This window comes from Magnolia sinica, chromosome 12 (genome assembly GCF_029962835.1).
Source record: "Magnolia sinica isolate HGM2019 chromosome 12, MsV1, whole genome shotgun sequence".
In the NCBI taxonomy this organism is placed as follows: Eukaryota; Viridiplantae; Streptophyta; class Magnoliopsida; order Magnoliales; family Magnoliaceae; genus Magnolia; species Magnolia sinica.
The window spans coordinates 2603443-2623734 of record NC_080584.1 but is presented as its reverse complement, the minus strand read 5'-3'; the positions used below and the strand labels follow the sequence as shown (position 1 = coordinate 2623734).

The 20292-nt window shown below is 39.7% G+C and overlaps 1 protein-coding gene across 1 annotated transcript in view; it reads right to left on the bottom strand.

The window, feature by feature from the left end:
• Window positions 1-605: 605 nt before the first annotated feature.
• The window catches only part of LOC131220778 (transportin MOS14), a 62079-nt gene continuing 42392 nt past the window's right edge, over window positions 606-20292 (bottom strand). The window contains exons 16-27 of the mRNA XM_058215614.1: window positions 18523-18574; window positions 18219-18374; window positions 15161-15287; window positions 14618-14699; window positions 14320-14408; window positions 14166-14240; window positions 13969-14023; window positions 7135-7254; window positions 6952-7044; window positions 6335-6480; window positions 2663-2840; window positions 606-1271 (exon numbers count right to left, since the gene is read on the bottom strand). Coding sequence (XP_058071597.1) covers window positions 990-1271; window positions 2663-2840; window positions 6335-6480; window positions 6952-7044; window positions 7135-7254; window positions 13969-14023; window positions 14166-14240; window positions 14320-14408; window positions 14618-14699; window positions 15161-15287; window positions 18219-18374; window positions 18523-18574 — 1455 coding nt within the window. The 3' untranslated portion in view covers window positions 606-989. The remainder of the gene's footprint in view (window positions 1272-2662; window positions 2841-6334; window positions 6481-6951; window positions 7045-7134; window positions 7255-13968; window positions 14024-14165; window positions 14241-14319; window positions 14409-14617; window positions 14700-15160; window positions 15288-18218; window positions 18375-18522; window positions 18575-20292) is intronic.

Below are 20292 nucleotides of genomic sequence, written 5' to 3'. Positions count from 1 at the left end.
TGAAAACACAGATATCAGCTTGATCGAAAACTTCTATAGCCCCCAAGAACAACAGCAGGCATTCAAGCCCCTCTTTCCAGTGGTGTGGTCCAGTTGAACTTTGGATCTGCCTCATTTCTGGGCTCATGTCCTGAGCTGACAAAACGAATGGACCACATGAATAAAGCACACGCATCCCTGTGGGCCCCACAGTGACCTGGTCGCCAGGCAACCAGCATCCCGAATTGTGCTCCTGGTCCCTCTTCATAGCACTCGTACATTCCTAAAACCCGTATATTCACTTATTGTGGACCACCTAAATTTCAGGATATCTTGAGTTCGGCTATCCCCTAATCCTGGTGGGGCGCACCTGATGACTAGGTAATGGATGACATGTACAAGCAAGGCGAACACCACATTTCATCCTGAAGTTTTTCCAAGGTAGCCAGCCACTTCCCAAATATCCCCTGTTTCCTCTGGTGGGGCTCACCTGAGTTGTGAATCAGGCTGGATTTTGGGGTCCATGCCCAACATTGGGTGGCGCATATAATAGACGGGTTGGATGGCACTTACACATCACGGTGGGTCCCACAGCTAGATCGCATGGTAATGGAGGTGAACAAATGTAAGAGACAATAAAACAGAGATAAATGAACAAAAACAAATATATGTTCTGTAAATGGAAAAAAAAATAAAAATCAATAACATCAATGTAATAATGGGAAATGATTAAAAATACAAAGGAAGATTTCCATCCCCTCCTCCCCCTCTTTCATTAAAATGGGGGATGTCATGAGCTTCCTTTCTTTTTTAAATCGAAAGAACTCAAGAGCCTACACCTCACATATAACACATGACATCACCACTCGCACCCGACTCTGGAAAAAAAAAAAAGAAAAAAAGAAAAAAGAAAAAAAAGATCACGATAATACACAATCACGAGAGGTATGGGGGAGGCAAAAACTTGTGATTTCTTCAGATCATAGCCATTGATTGTTCGCTGTCTTCTACTAGGATGATACAACAGTGAAATTCAAATCGAGAGGCCTCAAAGCTCCTTGGACTATCTCATGGACCGATCTGTTGCGACGGCAAACTTCCGACAGCTCCCTGATGGGAGCCGTTAGGGAGGAAATACCTGAACCTGATGCAGCTTCCATCAAAGCGTTGAGAAAGCTCGAGCGCTCAACTTCGGTCACGGCTGTCGATGGGATTAATGAAACGCTTCCCTTGGCCCATTCCAACACCTTGATGCCGTACGTTCTCGTTAGAGCTAGCAGTACATAAGTCACCTGAAAAAGAGGAAGAAGATGAAAAAAAAAAAACAGATGCTAACACATTGATACATTTCACAAACTAGAAATGAAGTGTGAAGATGCACACGACAATTAGGCCCTCCTTCAAATCCTTCAAGTGCCCATTTATTGGGGGTGTATATTCAACAAGGGCCCATTTGGATGCACTCCCAAAAGGGGATTTTGGGGCTGAAATGCTGTTTTGATTCAAACGATAGTTGTTGTTGTTGTGCATTTGGATCCACTTTTCAAACCCTCTTCTCATCTTCCGCCTGACAAAATAGGTGCCAAAACACCGACTTGGGAAAAACCTATCTGATTGACTGAAAAATCAGGCTTGAAAACCCCCTTTTGAGGATGTGCATCCAAACTGGCCCTTATGCTGTAGTTTGGCATCTCATCAAGTGTTAAGAAACCGCTCCTTGCTAACGAAATCAAAGGAGTTCTGTCCACAAAAATCAAATTCAACTGAATTTCTAGAGTGGCCGACACGGTGGCGGATGAGATGGCCAAGGAGGGTACCATCTAGATGTGTTTTATGTACTGCAAATGAGTGTCGGAGTGTTCATTGCCTTGATGGATCCTTTACTTGCTTCTTCTTCTTTCTTTCTTTTTTTTTTTCTTTTTTTTTTTCTTTTCTTTTTTTTTGATAACATCAGGGTGTTCTCGCGTCACCCCACCCCTTTTGAGGCAAGACTATTCCCTGCGGATGCACACAATCATCCGCAAACTTCGTGCATCAAGTAATCCAAGGGAGGGGAATCGAACTCACGTTTGTGGGGAGCATACCCATGATGCTTGCCGTTGGCCCAGCCTTTTATTTTATAAAATCAGTTCCTTAATAAATCAAATCAAATCAAATCCAAAAAAATTGTTGTATGCCGCATAGCTAACTAATGGATGGATGCACCCACCACCAGGGTTCCAAAGTGTTGGGACAGCATTGTGTGTAGGGCCCACTGCTAGAACAAGATGCAAACCAGTCTTGGCTAACCCCTATTCCATGTTGCGCACATATATGGATTATTTGCTACATGCAGTACACTGGATCATTCCCTCCATTTACACAGATTGGCCCAGTAAACTGTGCATGTGGGGCCCACTTTTGGTGATCCTAATTGTTCATATGACTCTGGATGACCCTAAGTCCAATTTGGACCCGTTAAATGTGGGCCATTGATTATAATGTCCATTTTCAGCAGAGATGGACAGGATAAATTGAAAAAGATATTGGGGCATGGCCCATACCACAATGTTCCCACAAATCAATGGTTTGGGCAATGGAAAGACAGGTCAATGAGAGCCGCCAGATCTAACAAAAAAGCCCAGGCATCATAAAATACCTCTTGTACAGCATGTAGACATGGTGCTACAAAATGAAATTTTACCTCCTCTAATCGAGAACTTGGAAGCGCCCCAGTTAATGAAGCTATCAAAATTCTGGTGAGACTCGCACCGCGAGGAACAATCACACCATCTATGATAGGTCGGTACCGCTCCCCCACAGAAGAGTTTGTGAGATCGAGGACGTCAGATAAGAATGTCAATATGGAATTGCAAGCATCTCTGCAAAAAGCACGGAAATATTGTTGTGCCAATTACTAGCGACAAACATGTAACAACTCAACAGTGAAGGGTTTAATTAACAACCAGAGAATTGCTAAAACCAAAGTCCCATATTTGTTGTTTGTTTCAGTTCGAGTTTTAAGACAGTTTGTGACACTGACATCTAAGTTGCAAAGATACGCATACAACTGTTGAAATTCGACACTGGTGAATAGTGCACAATTCAACAAACCCAAACAAAAAGGATCCATGGATTTTAGCATTTTAATCAAAATAAATATTTAACTAAGAACAAATTATATATTATTGATAAATAAAGGATAATGAATTTGCATGCACTTAACATAGCCTCCTTTTTTTTATACCATGGCTTGTGCCTTTCGAATGTCACCATTCGCCATCTTACACTCAACTCATATTCAATACCTTGGGTTGGGCTTGGTTGAGGAGAGCTCTAGTTGGGTCTCAGGTTGGGTTGGTCCTCGGTCTGACTCATCTTGAGGTCAGGTTGAGCTTGGGTTGACCCTTAAATCGACTCAACCTGCTCGAATTGCACCACTACCCAAAACCAATCCATTAGTGTATGGATCAGGTCCCAAGTCTTAATAAACTGGGTTTAGGATTGGTCTAGGTAGGGTCAAGGCTAGGAGCATCCAAACCAAACCCATTTACCTATAGATCGTGTCTAGGTTGGGTTGGTCTAATTTCTAATTCCTTATTTAATATAGACTTTTGGTCAAGCTGCCAACTACATTTCTGTCAGTAGGTTTTACATTTTAATTCATCATCATCATAATCTGAGCCTTATCCCAATAAGGTCGGCTACATGAATCCTGTTCCACCATTCCACTCTATCAACGGCCAGACCTTTAGTTAAACTGACCATAGGTCATCAAATCTTTTCTTGCTACCTCCATCCACATCAATTTGGGCCTTCCCCTTGCCCTTTTAGAGCCTTCAATTTGTATCAACTCACTCCTAACTGGTGCAGTTCCTGGTCTCTGTTGCACGTGACTGAACTATTCAAGTCTATTTTCCCTCATCTCATTACCCATTGGTGCAACTACTCAGTTCCCTCAACCGCATTCACTTCTAGTTCCACCCTTCCTCATCTTGCCACTCATCCACCTCAACATCCTCATTTTAGGTACACTCAATGCTCAACATTTTGTCCCATAAAGCATGGCCGATCTTATAGCTATCCTACAAATTTTCCTTTCAGTTTTGAGTGGTACACGATGATCACATAAAACTCCAGTGGCAACATCCTTCTCAATCACCCCACTCCCCCCATGTCGAAAGTGGTCATTTTGGGAAACTGTTTGGTAAGTATCAAAAGTGGTCATTTTGGGAAACTGCTCGGTAAGTAATATTAACTAATTCCTTGTTTTTACTCCTATTATTGCTAAAATTGCACTCCAGATGCTCTATTTTAGTCCAACTAATTATAAATCCTCTAGATTCTAAAGCATCCCTCCATAAATCTAGCTTGCATTTACACCCTCCCTCGTCTTGCCAATCAAAACTATGTTATCTGCAAACAACATACACCATGGGATCTCTTCCTGCAAATGACTTGTTTACTCGACCATAGCCAATGCGAAAATGTAAGGGCTCAGTGCCGACCTGATGCGAGCCTACAGTAATTGGGAACTGTCGTCCCTCCACTAGTGGTCCTCGCATTTGTTACCACTCCCACATACATATCCTTAATCATGTCAATGTATCCTCTCAAAAGTCTTTTCCTACCCAACACCCACTAGATTAACTTTCTAGGGACCCTATCATAAGCTTTCTTTAAGTCAATAGACCATGTCGAGATCCTTTCTTCTCTCCCTATATTTCTCCATCAATTGTCCAAGTAGAAAAATAGCTTTGGTGGTACACCCCCCTAGCATGCAACCAAACTGATTTTTTTATACATTCATCTCATGCCTAAGCCTTTGCTCAATCACTATCTCCTGAAGTTTCACAATATGGCTCATAAGTTTTGATCCCACAATAGTACAGCTCTGTATGTCTCCTTTATTCTCATAAATAGTTAGCAAAATACTTTTCCTCCATTCATCTAGTATTTTCTTCAATCTTACAATATTGCTGAACAACTTTATCAACCAAATTAACAAAGTCCCTCCCATACACTTCCAAACCTCTTTTTTTTTTTTTTTTTTGAAGACACAGGTTGTCCCCACCTTTTTTTTGAAGTGAGACTAATCCATGCGGATACACACAATCACCCACAACCACATGTATCAGGTAAAACCAAGGAGGGGAATCGAACTCTCACCTGTAGGGAACAAACCTATGGTGAAGACCATTCGCCCAAACCTCGTTGGGTCACTTCCAAACCTCTATTAGTATACCATCTCTACAGGCCTTTCCTGTTTTCATCTTTCTCAAGGCTTCTCTCACTTCAAATATCCAAGTCCTACGAAAGTATCAATGGTCTTTGACGTCATTTCCGCTTATGGTTCTTTCTATCCCTGAGCTTTCTGAGTGGTCGTCATTTAACAAGTTCTGAAAATAGCTTCTCTCCCTTCCATTGATCCCATTGTCCTTGACTATTACCCTTTCATCATTGCTCTTAACGCATCTAGCAGAAGAAGTTCACCCCTATTCCTTGAGACAAATGAAGGGTAGAGGGACCTAGATCATGTTAGGTTTTACATTTTAATTAGTTGCCTACTTAATTTAAGGGATTTTTAAAGGTCAATTCTGGAATTTAGAGAGAACTCAGGTTGAGTTTGAGTCAGCTCTATTTTTGGAGGTGGTCCAAAGCCAACCCACTAAGAAATCAGGTTTGGGGTAGGTGGGGTCAAGTCAACTTTGAGACGTTACCCATATGATAAGGAAGTATTTTCAACACACACACCTGTTCCAGTCCAAAGGATGAGCATCAGCCATGGTTACGGCTAGTGCTGAAATTTCATGGTTTTAGCATCTTCTTGCTGAAATGAGATTCAGTTTTCTATCACGTAATCTATACAATCGTAATCAAAGTGCTCAAGAGATCTCCCAAGAACCAATATTTCATGCTCAAACTAAGCATATTGAAATTGATACAGGACATGGGGCTTCCCATCTCGCTCTGAATTCATGTTGGATGGTGTCTCTCATGCTCAGAAGAATCCATGTAAAGTGATAGCCACTCACTCAAACTTGGAGTCTATTAGGATTGTTGGGTTCTAAATCAGCTTGATGTGCTCACTCCATCAGCTTCTAAGGATTTAAATCCAATAGAATAATCATAAATAATAAGTTTTTTATTTAAATAATTTTCATCTTCACACTATCTCGTTTTTAATGAAATTATAGTTTGTTGTTCAATTATAAGCCAAGGTGTGGAATGTAGTCTTGTGTTTTGGAACTGCACGCCTGATTTGTAACTTTTTTGGTGGTGGTTTCAGTGCTGCAGATCTCTTCACTTACTAGGAATTAGTTTTTACAATGAAAAAGGAAAAGGACAAGATAAGATAAGAGATAAGAGATGGTACCTGTGTTGTATGGTGATCCCGATCATAGAACAGTCAACCAATGATGGGAAAATAGAGGAGGAGACAAATATATGAGGACAGTAACGAATACATCTAGATGCAAGCAAAAAGCAATCATCTGCAATATCTGGTCTTGCAGTGAAATCCTACAATGAAACAGATTCAATTAGAATCAATATCACGCAGAATGTTTCAAGAATAGGAAAAGGTAATATGCCAGAGTTCCGCTGCGCCCGCATGCACCTCTATCTAGGCAGACAAACATACTCGCCAGGCCTTTGTCTAGGGCCTCTAAGCCATGCATCAGGTTGGTCTTTCCATGTAAAGATGACCTGGGCCATGAATCAGGTTGGCCAACTCAGCAATTGGGGCACATGTAAAATCAACTATCAGTTTAAAGAATTTACAAATGGTCTACTGCAAATACAAACATGTGGGCTGTGTGATGATCAGACTGGATTGATTTAGAGTCAGGTCATCCACGCAGAGGGGCCCAGATGCTTCACAAACATGCTCCGTTGACATGTCTGGCCAGATAGAGGTGCATGTGGGTTAGACCTCAATGTCATGTTAGTTCATGATGTAATCATAATATAAAGGTGCCATGGATATAATACCTGAATTGTCATTAGGAGATGTGTTGTATGACCAAAGAGCGCTTCAATTAAGCTTCCAAGGTAGGTCGTGCAGGCAGGATCAGACCCAAATATCTGCCACTCAAAATAACCATAGATCACTCTAGGAGAATAATAAATATGATTTTATTTGGATTGAAATGTGTTCAACTAAGAAAGACAAACCTTTACGACTTCACTTGAAAGATAAAGAAAGCACGGCTGATGGTGTTGCTGATATAGGCCTTGGATCTCCTCTAGCATTGCTCCAATCGTGACTCCCATGAACTTTCCAGAAGTCCTCACCTTAAAGAAAATAGTGTTTCTATCAGTAACAATATACTGAAGTCACTGCAGAAAACTCTGCATGCATTTCGATTTGTATTTTCCTCTCTCATGAAACTATGGTAATTATATACCGAGTTAGCAAGACCCAAAGGTAAATGTGACTACATGCCAACCTTTGGATGGAAGCAACCATGACATGCAGTCTTGCTCAAATGATCTGACTGTTAAAGATATTATATGCCAGATTTGCATCCCAATAAAACCGATGCAAATGTAGACATCTTAAAAGAATAGGATCATCATCATAGCCTTGTCAGTTGTCACAGCTATTTGGTTTGGCTTTACAAATCCTATTTCCCCTATTATTCCCAAAGCCATATCATTGTCATATTCCTTCTCACAACCTCTCATCTATTGCAAAATCTTCGAAGCTAGGAAAACAGCACAAGAGGGAGCCGAATTGCAAATCCCTGATGTTGGTTAAGTGATGGAAGTTTCATTGCATAAATTTAGTATTTTCCATATATTAGGATACACACATACATTGAAATGTAAGATGCATAACAACATATACGCCCAATATTCAAGCATGAGTCATATTCAGTGCAGAAGCTGTCAGGAAAAAAAAAAAAAAAGGGCAGTACCATCATCTGGACACTTAGCACAGCAATGTTCAGAAGGAGCTTCAGCAGCAGATACATAAAGGGATCAGTCATTGGTGGCGATGAGTGCCCCACTTAAGAACAGCCCTGCTGCTAAATGGACTCCTCCGGATGATGCGTGGGAATTTAAAATTCGATCATGCTTCTTTTTGTAACCTGGTCCCTCAGGTAAAGCTGGAGTCTTAAGGGATGACAGCGGCCACATCCATTTGCATTCACAAGTCATCTTCCCCAGGGCGTCACCAATATCACTGAATCATTGTCTCTTCATGAGGCTCTCCAGATTTCCCAATGGAATATCTAGGTAGGGAGCTACAGTGGAGGGAGATGTGGCTAATGTAATTAAATGGTCAAACCAAGCTGAGTTTTGTCTTAAATGAAATTAAATATTTGGCCTCTAGGTTAAACATTAGTTTCCTCCTGCAGTCAGAAAGGCCGATTCCATTGCAGACAAGTTAGCTAAAGACAGTTGAGTCAGGAGTCCCTTCGTGCAAGGGATTCTGTCCCTTAAGCTAATCCTTTTTGCAATAAATTATAGTTTTCTCACCCAGGGAAAAAAAAAAAAAAGAAGGTATACTTGCAAGTTACAACAAAGGTTCCCTTGTGATTTCAATTATCTGGCATAAACATATATTTGTTCATCTTAGATAAAAACTTGGAGGAGATATAAACTGTGGAACTCGTGAAGCCAGTCGGTTGGGTTTATATATCTTATCCAAAACTGATCTCCACAAATCACATAATCATGGATTTTAGATGTACATCCATCATACAAAGATCATTTTTAGATATTCACATTAAATGCTTATAATAGTAGATGTTCATTTTATTGTTTACTTTTAATCATTTCATCTACTTACTGATCAGATATGACAAAAATCAGCATACAGTTTCATTAGTATCTGTGGCTCTGTACCAGAACCTTTTAGGCCTTTGGTTTTTTATTTTCATTACATATCCCTTCTCTTAGACAACTCCACCGCCTGGGTAAAGAGTAAGGCTCATATCTGGTGGACAGCCGATCATAAACATTTGCCAATCTACCATTTGAAAGCTGACCCAAATTGCTGGCAGAAGAGCTAAGATGATAGTGATGATCTGGTGCAACACAGTTTGCAAGAAATCAACACAGTTATCAAGATCTCAGCACCCGAATCGCGAAGAAATCAATACATATACATTATTCACAAGAAATATTAGAGCAGAGAAGGAGAAATAACTTTATTGGCATTCAAACTCTCTCTTACAATACTTGAGAAAACTACAACTTAGAACATGAATGCCTACCTCCTACACCAGTCCCCCTTTTATAGACCCTAAAGATAATATATATGAATAAAAATTCACCAACTAATAGATTAATTTTAATCTTTCTACATTGAGTGATTTTTGACCCTCCTCTTTATCAAATTCAGATGTTGGAAGATATTTTACTTAGTGCAATGTGATATTAATATCATCAATAACGAAGGACTAGGTGTTAACCTGTCAAATGCACCACATCTCAGTCTCACAACCATGGTCTCCCTAACAAAATGTTGTATGCATCCATGGGGATCACGTCACACCATACCGCATCCTTATTCTTAGATCCAAGAAGGAAACTAAGCATCTAGAGTTAACATAAACTTCTTCCCCTTTTTTGAACCAACAAATTTAGTATGGACTGGATGCGTATGCTCTTTGAGTTTTAATTTATCCAACATTTCCTATGAGACAATGCTCTCACTACTTCCACAGTCTATCAAAATCTTGCATATTCCCACCAAAAGTATAAGTGGTGCGGAACCATCGTCCCCCATCAATAACCCGAGAAGCCGATAGCATAGTCCATTAGATAACTAAACCTCGTGATGTAGAACTGATGCATGAACCAAGTATCATGTTGGATCAAGTAGCAAAATTAAGATAAGAATATCACGCATAACCCTAGCCTAGGTAACCAACATCGTCACACAAGATCATTAAATAAAAGGAAACTGAGATCTAATGGATGTAGGGACATCCAATTAGCATATACGGTGAAGTCTATTTCAAAATATTTATTAAAAAAAAAAAAAAACCTAATTAGGGTCATGGGAATTGGGAAAATATAGGAATCAGGGTTTATGGGATGAAACTGGGTGAAGGGATTAAGGGTTTATGGGTTAGGATGTGGGAATTAGGATTTTGGATAGAAGGGGTGTAAGGATTTTGGGTGAATTGAAGAATGTGAAAAGTCAGGGATTTTAGGGTTTAAGGGTTTTGGAAAAGAGAAAGGGGGGATTTGATTTTAAGGGTAATGGGAAACCAAGAGGGACAAGGTGTGGCCATACGGCCAACCCAAGGGGTTCACACTTGTGGCCGTACGGTCACACGTGTGGCTAGGTTTGTAAGGGTTTAGGGCCTTTATAGGATTTGGCTTGTGGATGGATATGGGTAATGGAGATTAGAATAAAGGTGAAGATTTGGAATGGATGTTAATGGTTGGGATGAAGGAGAACGAAAATTGGATAACATAGACAAATACCTCGATGGTTGATGAAGGAATGATGATGTGGGGATAGATGGATTCCTCGCACCTCCGTTGATGAAAATCGGCCTCACACTAATCTCGCTTCCAAATCACATGGAAGTATCTTCAAATCTCATGAAGATGGAAGAAGAAGAAGAAGAAAATGAGCAAAAGCTTCCTTGTTTTTTTCACAAAATCCAATGAGGGAGAGAGTCACACGCCTACCCTCTTTTTATAGCTCCATTTCACTAATTACAAAAAACACCGTCTTATGAAATTTTAATAAAATTGGCCCTAGTCTAAAGATAATCTACTAAATCACTCATAAAGGTATCCAAACATAAAATAATCAAAACTAAATTCTAAAAGATGATAAAATCTAAAAAAAACTGGTGGACAATCCACGATCAAGGGGCCGATCATGTGATCCATGCGATCCAACAGCCCGATCGTCACGTCCCTCCAATCCAACGGTATAGATCACTCCATATAGCATCCCATGTGCATCTTCCCAATGTGGGATCTTCCAGATGCTTGCGCATGCACATGAGGTCTTCAACACGATCACGGGTAGTCGCCTAGCCACAGGAAAATCAGTGCGGCCCACCTCCTCTGATAAATATGCAAAGGTATACGTGGAGTGATGTCCTCATCAACTTGTCTCTATCACCATACACATTTGCTACATCTTCCGTAATATGTGTCCCATCCTCATATGCATGTTCTTCATATTTTGTGGTATCCTTGGCTTTCAAACAATCGAAAGTGTTTTGAACATATTCTCCTTCCTCAGCCAAGTTCACTTTTAACTATGGATTGATGTTCAAAACATTGAAAACAGCAATGTCTCAATTACCCACACTTAAAGCATGAGAAAAGAGTGTTGTTTTCTCCAGTCTTGGGTGAACAAGCACGTCCATAACCACCTCCCCCTGGGTTGGGGCTCAACTGCATTATTGGACGTTGGCCTATCACCCCTCCACTTGTAGGACACCATGTGATTATCTTACATGGGAAGATGGCATGTTTTTCCATCATCGATGAAGGTCCCCTTAGGGTACCAAATCGTCTTCCAAGTCCCCAATTAATTATATCCTCTGTTTTTAACATAGGCGTGTATACACCAAACATCTTAAATACATCTTTAAAAGCCAATTCATTTCTTATTTTCAGATTGAGACTGTTAAATTAACTTGAATTTTGTTTATCTTCATACTCACGAAACCCTACCCGTGGTGTCGGGGTATGGAATTCCTCGGTGTATTAATTCACCTATTTATTTCCTTAACGTAAACTATGACATCTTTGTAAAGGTCACGGACAAGTAGTAGGTAGAAACTTTCATTTTAATTTCTTTTTTATCTTTTCTCAAGAATTTATTATCCTTACCTTGACGAATTTGTTTGGCTTGGAAAGCGTCCCACCATGCTAATGCATGATTGAGAATTTTCATAACTACTAACCTTCTTCTTATCAGGAATTCCCTTATACTCGAACACCTTTTTCACCTTATTTCGTCACTCGATGAAGTCGTCAATTCCAAGCTCTGTCATGTCCCAACAATCATATCCGATTCTAGGTGGACATTTGGTGTGGTGACTGTGTGCCTCAATAGCTCTTCCTGAGAGTTGCCTACCTTGCTCCCGACCGGTTTCTTCATGTGGCATAGTGTTTCACTATTGAGGGGGGTCGGTGTTGTGGTTTCCTCCTTACCGAAGGAACACGTCGGATGACAAGATCGCCAAGTTTGTTGAGCTTTTGGAGTTCCTTAAGAATGTCAAGCCTGAAGTTCAAGAAGGAGATTTGATATATTGGTCGAGGCACTACTCCGAAAAGTTTTCTGCAAGGTCGCTATTCAACTTGATTGTTGAACCGCCTCACCTTGTTGGTCTACCTCATCTGTTTCATAAGTGGTTCTATAGAGCCCCTCCTCGTGTAGTGGCTTGCATCTGGCTTGTGGATGAGAGTTCTTACGGTCAATAATATCTAGAGAAGATCCCTAATTCTCCCTAATATTTGTTTGATGTGTGTGGAGAATGAAGAGTCGATTGATCACGTCTTTATTCATTGCCCCTTCGCTGCAAAAGTTTGGGATTATTTCATTTGCTTGCTCCACACTGATTGAGTGATGCTAAAAAGTGTGGAGGACTTGCTTTGGGCTTGGCATGGAGGAGCAGTTAGCAAATTCAGAAAAGCTATTTGGAGATTGATCATTATGTCTGTGTCTTGGGTTATTTGGGGAGCTAGGAATGGGCGTTGTTTTAGGAATGACTGTGAGGGAGTGAATGAGGCTATAAGGAAAGTCAAAGGCCTTGTGTCAGGTTTGGTTGTTTATGCAAAGGCCACTTCGACTGGCCCTCTTTTTAGTCATTTTGATTTTATCTTGGGTTGTATTCTTTTCTCATTTTGTAAGCTTTCTGATAAGTTGTTGTTTTCTCTAAAAAATAAATGACTTGATCTACTTCCTCGGTAAGCGTGCAGACAATTGGGTTACTTGCGCAAACTCTTCATGTGTCACCCCCTTCAAAGCCATTAGGAGATGATGTATAGTTGAAAATTCCCAACGATGGCCAGCTCTGATACGAAAATGGTGCGACCCAGTTATCGAGTCAATGAGATCTTGACACCCGAATTACAAAGAAATGAATATACACACACACACACACATACTTACAAGAAATATTTAAGTAGAGAGTGAGAAATAACTTTATTAAATAATATTCAAACTTCTCTTATAATACTTAAGAAAACTACAACTCAGAAATGTGAAATTCCTACCTCCTACACCACTCCCCCTTTTATAGTCCTTAAAAATAATCCCCTATGAGTTTTTAATGAAAATTCCCCAACAACTAGATTGATTTTCAAATCAATCTTAAGTGATTTCAAACCAATCTATAATTTATTTAAGATAATAAAAATCCCACCAACAAAGATTCGGCATAAAATAGGGAAAAAAAATATAGTAAAATACCCCAAGATCTTTAATCATATATTTCACATCAGCCCCACTATCTTCCACAAATGGAAAATGTGAAGTTTGACATTTATGCCTCAAATCTTGCAACAAATAGCCAAAATCAGCACATATTGGGCCCAAAAATACGAAGAAACAAGTGGACACGCATGCACATGTTGATGCAAAGATGCATGTATAGTACATATTAACATTTGAATACGTGCATTTATCATAAATATCTATGTGCCAGTCTGCTTTCTGTTTGTTAAGAGCACCATTGTCCAATCTATGGACTTAACCTTCATGGTTACTTCAATTTGACTGGGAAAGGAAATAATTTCAGTCCGTTATTTGGTGAGTATAGTGAAAATCAAATATAGCAAGAACGAGTAAAGACTAAATTTCATTCATTTTGGGTTATTAATTCAAGAGGAAAATTAAAGTAAAAAAAAAAAATCACTTTTGTTTGAAACAAAATAAATGCATCTCAAGCATAGAGAAAGAAAGCTTCTAATTACGTGTATAAGCAATATACTAAAATATATTGACGGATTAGATAAATGAAATTTTGGATTGCCTTAGCCAATGTAGTGAAGATCTGGTTGAGAATTACTCACAGCGTATTTACACGCTCGGCATAGGGATTCCATGGTTCGCATGTCCCAGGCACGACTGCATGAGAAGAAAGACATTCAAGCTCAGTTCTAAGATCAGAAATGAATATCAGAATTTTCAAAACTTATGGCGTACATATGTACAAGGGAAACCATACCATACAAGCAGTGGTATTTGATAAGCAGTTGCAAATACTTACTGATCAAAGATCGCTTTAAGAATTGGCCATAACCTCTGAATTGCATCAGCTACAGCTTCAGGGTGATTTACATGCCTAAAGACGGTTCATAATGAGAACAAACTTTTACTCAAATAATATGGATTTAAGCGCATTAAAGAGATGTCATCTCTACCTAAAAATAGTTGCAAGTCGGTCAATATGAACAGTGAACTGACGGGCAACTACTTGCTGCAACATTCCTGAACCTTGATTAATGATTTCCTGCAAGTTCCAATAAAGAAATCGTAAATCAAACTACGTTGGATAAAAACTAAACAGAACCAACTAGATTCAATTTCATTTTCAGCTTCTTTGGCCAGTTTTTCAGTCAATTTTGGCCATTACCCCCAGTTACACAAACTCCAAAAGAGTGATTAAATTCCTCAATCAACCTGCTAATGGAAGCAGCAGATCTTCTAGAAATGGCCTACCTGCAAAGGAGCCACAGCTGGCAGGCACAACATCTCCAGGGCCTTCTTTGCATGGTCTGGTGGAAGTTCCGTAATAACCATACTGCAAAAAAGGTTTTTTAGGGCAATTTGCATAATTTCATTTTTAGACAGCAAATATGGAGCTAATGTCATTCACCCATGCATCTATCACTTTTTTTTTCTCTTTTTTCAATGATGCCCATTTATCTAACTAACTCTGCGAGTGGGTGTTTTGCACACCCTTTGCCAGTCTAAACCCAGACATAGGAGGGTTGCACCAGGTTGCGAGACTATTAAATTTCCACCACAAAGTTTATCATGAATCCTGACAATCTGACATTTCGAGGGCACAGGATTTGTGTAGCTGACACCAAGTAGTTGGGATAAGGCTTAGATGATGATGATGATGACAATGACGACAACAACCCATGTGACCACCACTGTAGCAGATCAGTTTTATGCTTTTTAATGAATATAAGTAAATTTAAATATTGAAGCACTTCCAAATACATGAATGTTAAGTTTCTGGAGAAACAAAAGTACCTCAAGGCTTCAACTAAATGCAAGGAGTCCTCAGGAGAGAGTTTATAGCCACCCCCTTCCCCACTGACCCCCTGATGGTAGATATGGAAGAGACCATCTAGTGATCCACAAAGCTTCTTCCGGCATGCTGGTCGGTAGAAATGAAGAAATATACAAATCCATGTTTAGAAATCAGTCCACACAAAACCAAGATTTGCACATGGTTGTTTATTACTCTACAATGATTATAAGGGCCTGTTTGTTTCGCCGATTTCCCAAGTGATGTAAAGGAAATATGTCATCATTACGATTTTACCACTGCCAAACAAATATGGGCATGGTCGGTCAAATGCAGATGTATTCGAGATATAAGGAATTTGTAATCATTGCACTTTTCATGTAATTACTATGAAAATCTTGAACCAAAACAGCGACATCAGTGTATTTTGATGATGATTTGACATTGATGTAAAAATGTAATCATTACGATTTTACTGCCGACAAACCAAACACGGGAATCGGCAGTCAAATGCAAATGTTGTCAGGAGACCAATAAAGTAATTTGTAATCATTGCATATTTTATTTACATTGCCGTGGTAACTAGGGAAACAAACAGGCCCTAAAAGAATAAATTAAAATTGGATGGAGAAGCAATTTTTCTGGCAGATCTCTTGGATCTATGCAGGAATCTGAACATTTACTTTGTTACTGTCCCTAGAGAATCAAGAGGCTGACACCTTGGCAAAGCAGGGGGCTTTTATGTATGCAATGGAAGTCACCATGAACAGCGTTTAGCTGTTTTGGGGCTTCCTATGGTAGTTGTTTTCCCTTCAGGGTGTTTAGGGTGGTTTCTTTCTATTTTGTTAGAGTTGTTGATGTGGTTGTAGTCTATCTGGCTCCCCTATTGCATTATCTTCCATTTGATGGTTTCTAATAAAAGTTTGATCACCCATCAAAAGCAGGAAAAAAAATCGAGGAAACCACATATGGTAGGGGAACAACAAGCGGGAAAGTTGAGTTACTCATTTTGTTTGCTCCTTTCTTCAATGTTAAGGGTTGAGCCTCAAATTCATCTACAGTTTACATGTTGTTTCCATACCAAAGATTATGTCCTCCTGATCTTGTTGACCTTAATTTCTGCCACTTTACCGATACATTATGGTTCAAAATGTTTGTACTCTACGCTACCCAGGTACGGTTACGGGTAGAGCTAGGCATCGAGTCAAGTCGGACCGAAAGGGCTGACTCGACTCGATCCGGTTTTGAAATAGGCATGACCCGAACTCGATCTGACTCGATACCGAGTCCAGCATGCCTGACTCGATCTGAGTTCGGCCTGGCCTGAACTAATCTGGACCGAGTCCGATCCGGTCAGAAGTACCAAGTTGGGTAGAGTTGGCATCGAGTCGGATTGAGAGCTGAGGGAGGGAAGGAGTGGAGAGGAGAGAGAGGAGGAGGGTGATGGTGGTGGGTGGTTGTCGGGCTTGGAAGAGGGAGGGAGGGAGGGAGTGGAGAGGAGGAGGAGGGTGATGGTGGTGGGTGGTGGTCGGGCTTGGAAGAGGAGGAGGATGAGGGAGGGAGGGAGGGAGAGCGAGAGAGAGAGAGAGAGAGAGAGAGAGAGAGAGAGAGAGAGAGGTTGAGATCGAGTCAGGGTAGGGTTAAAGAGTCGGGTCGAGTCGGGTTTCGGATCGAGTCGAGTCTAAATTGATCAAGTTTCAGGTCGAGTTACTGAGTAACTCGAACTCGACTCGGTTTGAATTCGGATTGGACGAAGCTTACTCAGTCTTACTCAGTTCGGACTGACTCACCCATTCGGTTCGGGTCGTGTCGGATGAGTCGAGTTAGCCGGATCAGGTTGTCCCGTGCCCACCTCCAATTACAGGCATTGAGAATAGGTGCATGTCCAGATGTTAGACTCTTCTTGACCCCCAATCTCAAGGTTCAGGAACAGAATTATATTTATTTAACATTAAAATATTAACATAATTTTCCTAATTTTCTAAAAAATTTGTAATGCTTGATAATACTTTTAGAATTAAACATTCAAGTATGGTTGAGCCATATCTAACATGGGTCCTCAACCCATGCCATGTCATCTCTGACAAGAGTGCCCTTAGGGCCTATTTGGAGCGTGGATTTGGAACCCCCTGGATTTGAAATCCTCCTATTGTGTTTGGCACCCTAGATTAGAAATGAACTTTAATCCAAAAGTAGCTACGCGTGGTATATTTACAGGGGTTTGAATTTAATTACTAAATCAACTTTAATATCTCTAATTAGTGACCGTAGGTAATGTTTGACACAATGGTTGTAATAAGCCCGCTGAAATATATGCTTTGCCCAAAAATGATGAAATTCCAAGTCTCGGATGGGCCACAAGCACAAGATCATGTCTGAGTGGTTAACCAACAATTTTTATCCATTGATTTATATGGACAATGTTTGGACGGCACTGATCATCATATTAAACTAATTATAGTGATGCAATTGATAATCTAATTGTTTTAGGATATCATTAGTGGGCCATGTGCCCAATAGAGTAATAGTCTAGTGACATACATGTTACACATGCAACTCTTGGAAGGATTTTAGATGTAATCCAAGCTTTCACCGTGGATTTCAAACCCCCTCTTTGAGGGGATTTGAAAACCCCAGTTACTTTATGGTGCCAAACAACTGGGGGATTTGAAATCCCCCCAAATCCATGGTGCCAAACAACCCCTTAAGGACTTGAAGGATACAGGTACTGTAAGCAATGCTTATTTGTTAAAGCAATAATTTATTATTTAGTTGATCTTACTCTTGTAACACTAGTTTTCAGTACCATGTGATCAAGTCCAGCAGCAAAAATAACCAAACCTCAATTAAGAAATAGAATCGTCATAAAACAACCAGCCTCTGCCAAGTTGGTAATCACTTTGTGAATAGGGTCATTAAGTGTTCAACAACCACCTCCCCATCTCAGGGTACTTCTATCATAATTACTCTCTCATTTTCAAGAAACACTACTACATACCCCTTAATGGCTTAAAGCTAAATAAGGCACGCAATTAAATATTGGTAGCAAAGATTCTGTACCATCACAAACATGCCTAAACGCCACAGCTGCAGCGGCTGCTGAATCTTCAGATGTGCTCATGCCTCTTGTAAGAGTCTCTATAATTGAAGGTAAGATGGATAGTTCAGCTGGTGCAGCGTTGATCCATCTGGAATATGCTCCAATTATTAAGCAAGCTGAAAAATATTTTTAAAAAAATGAAGACACAAGCCCGTCATAAATGACAAATATTATCAATACGAAGCAACATTGAGCAATAAGAATGATGATATGAAGTCTAGCATTCAAAATAACATGCATTATGTTTAGTACTTAAAATTTTACCTGTTTGGAGTAATTGAGGTTGATGAGGAAGTTTTGAAAGCAATGCCATAACCTGGACATAATACACACATCAGACAACTGCTCCCACAGGAATTACCTTGTATGGAAAAAATAATCTCAAAAGCAAAAGATGGATGTTGCAAAACAATGACACAATTCAAAACACTGACAGAATAATTCAAATTTACATGCCTACTTCAAAGACATCATCATCGAGTTTCACATAATAACAAAATCAAGTTTCAGACTGTTGAACCACTTTTTCTTTTTAAGTGACATTTTCCCGTTTATATATAATACCAAAAAAAAAAAAAGACCCAAACAATTGCAACAAAAGGGATGTATAAACCTAGAGAATATAAGTTTCATTTTTGGAATTACTTTTTTCCTTCATTCTTTTGGAGGTCACAAATAGACTGGGAAATTCTACAGTTCACAGATGTGTTTCCAAAAAAAATAAAAAACTTGTATCCCAATGGCCTTTTCCAATATCTACATTAATTGCAACCTTTACAAAGTGACTCATATTCAGAGGGTAGTGATGGGAAGACTGGATTTCATTTCAATCAAAAGCGCGGAAAGGAGTCTTGCCGGTCACTTTCCACAAGCCAACAACACCACCGCCAAAGATGGAAAGATGTTACCGGCTAGTAGGATGAAAAATAGAGATGATCTTCTTTATTGGTAAGCATAGACAAGCTGTAAAATGATTGACCTGTTCTTGACTAAATTTCTTTGCAAGCTTCTCCCACTGTGAATGAACACATATCTTTCTCTTCATCCTTGTGCAAGGCAGCTTGCCTGTGGTACATCCGCAGTTTTGAGATTTTCACGAGAGTTATCAGAGTCCGAGTGTGTAGTCGATAGAATATGGTTGCTTAACTAGTTCATGAGTCAGAAAAAGGGAAACATTCAGGAATATTGACAGAAAAACATGCTGGCATAAAGACTCTGACTCCTCTAGGAGGAGCAGATATAATTCCAGCAAAAAAGAAAGAAAGAAAGAAAGAAAAGGTCTCCTGCCAAGATTGTGGCTATTATGCATGGAAGTTGTTTCCGTTTACACTGTCAGGCAAAGCTTCCATGTGATAGTCAAGGACTTCAGAAGTGCGCCAGTACTCTAGGTAAACAAATCTGGTGGCAGAGGTTTCTTAGAACATTGCTATTTTGATCCCTAGTGATAATGCAAGTCCTAGGAGGATTGACTTCATGTTGGACAAGATTAGGGATCTTTCTTCAAGGACAAAACAATTTGGTGCTAGGCATTTTCTTTCTTCTTCTTCATCATCATCATCTTCTTCTTCTTCTGGTGATGAATGGCAATCTTTACTTTGTATTCGGATTCCTTCCCTTTATTGCAATGTGGCTTCAGTGTCTTAATAAACTCATCATTATCATTTGAAAGAATTATATATATATATATATATATATATATATATATATATATATATATATATAAAGAACGAAATAAAGGAAATCGTTACCATTCTGTAGACCCACCTGATACAAGTCCCTAAGATTGTATAATTGGATCTGATTAGGAGGATATCGCTCTCAAACTCCAAGTTACAAGGTTTATCACCATTTAGAACCAGACCAGACCAGACCTCAGCCCATTTTTAGGCCAAAATATATATATTTTTTTTAAATCCACTTTGTAAAGCAATGAGAGGGTTGGGAACCAAGTCCCACCCCTGTCATTCTTTAATAGCAAATTGGGTGCGGAAATCAGATTCCACGCCATTGAGACAGCAACTCGTTGTAGGGCAC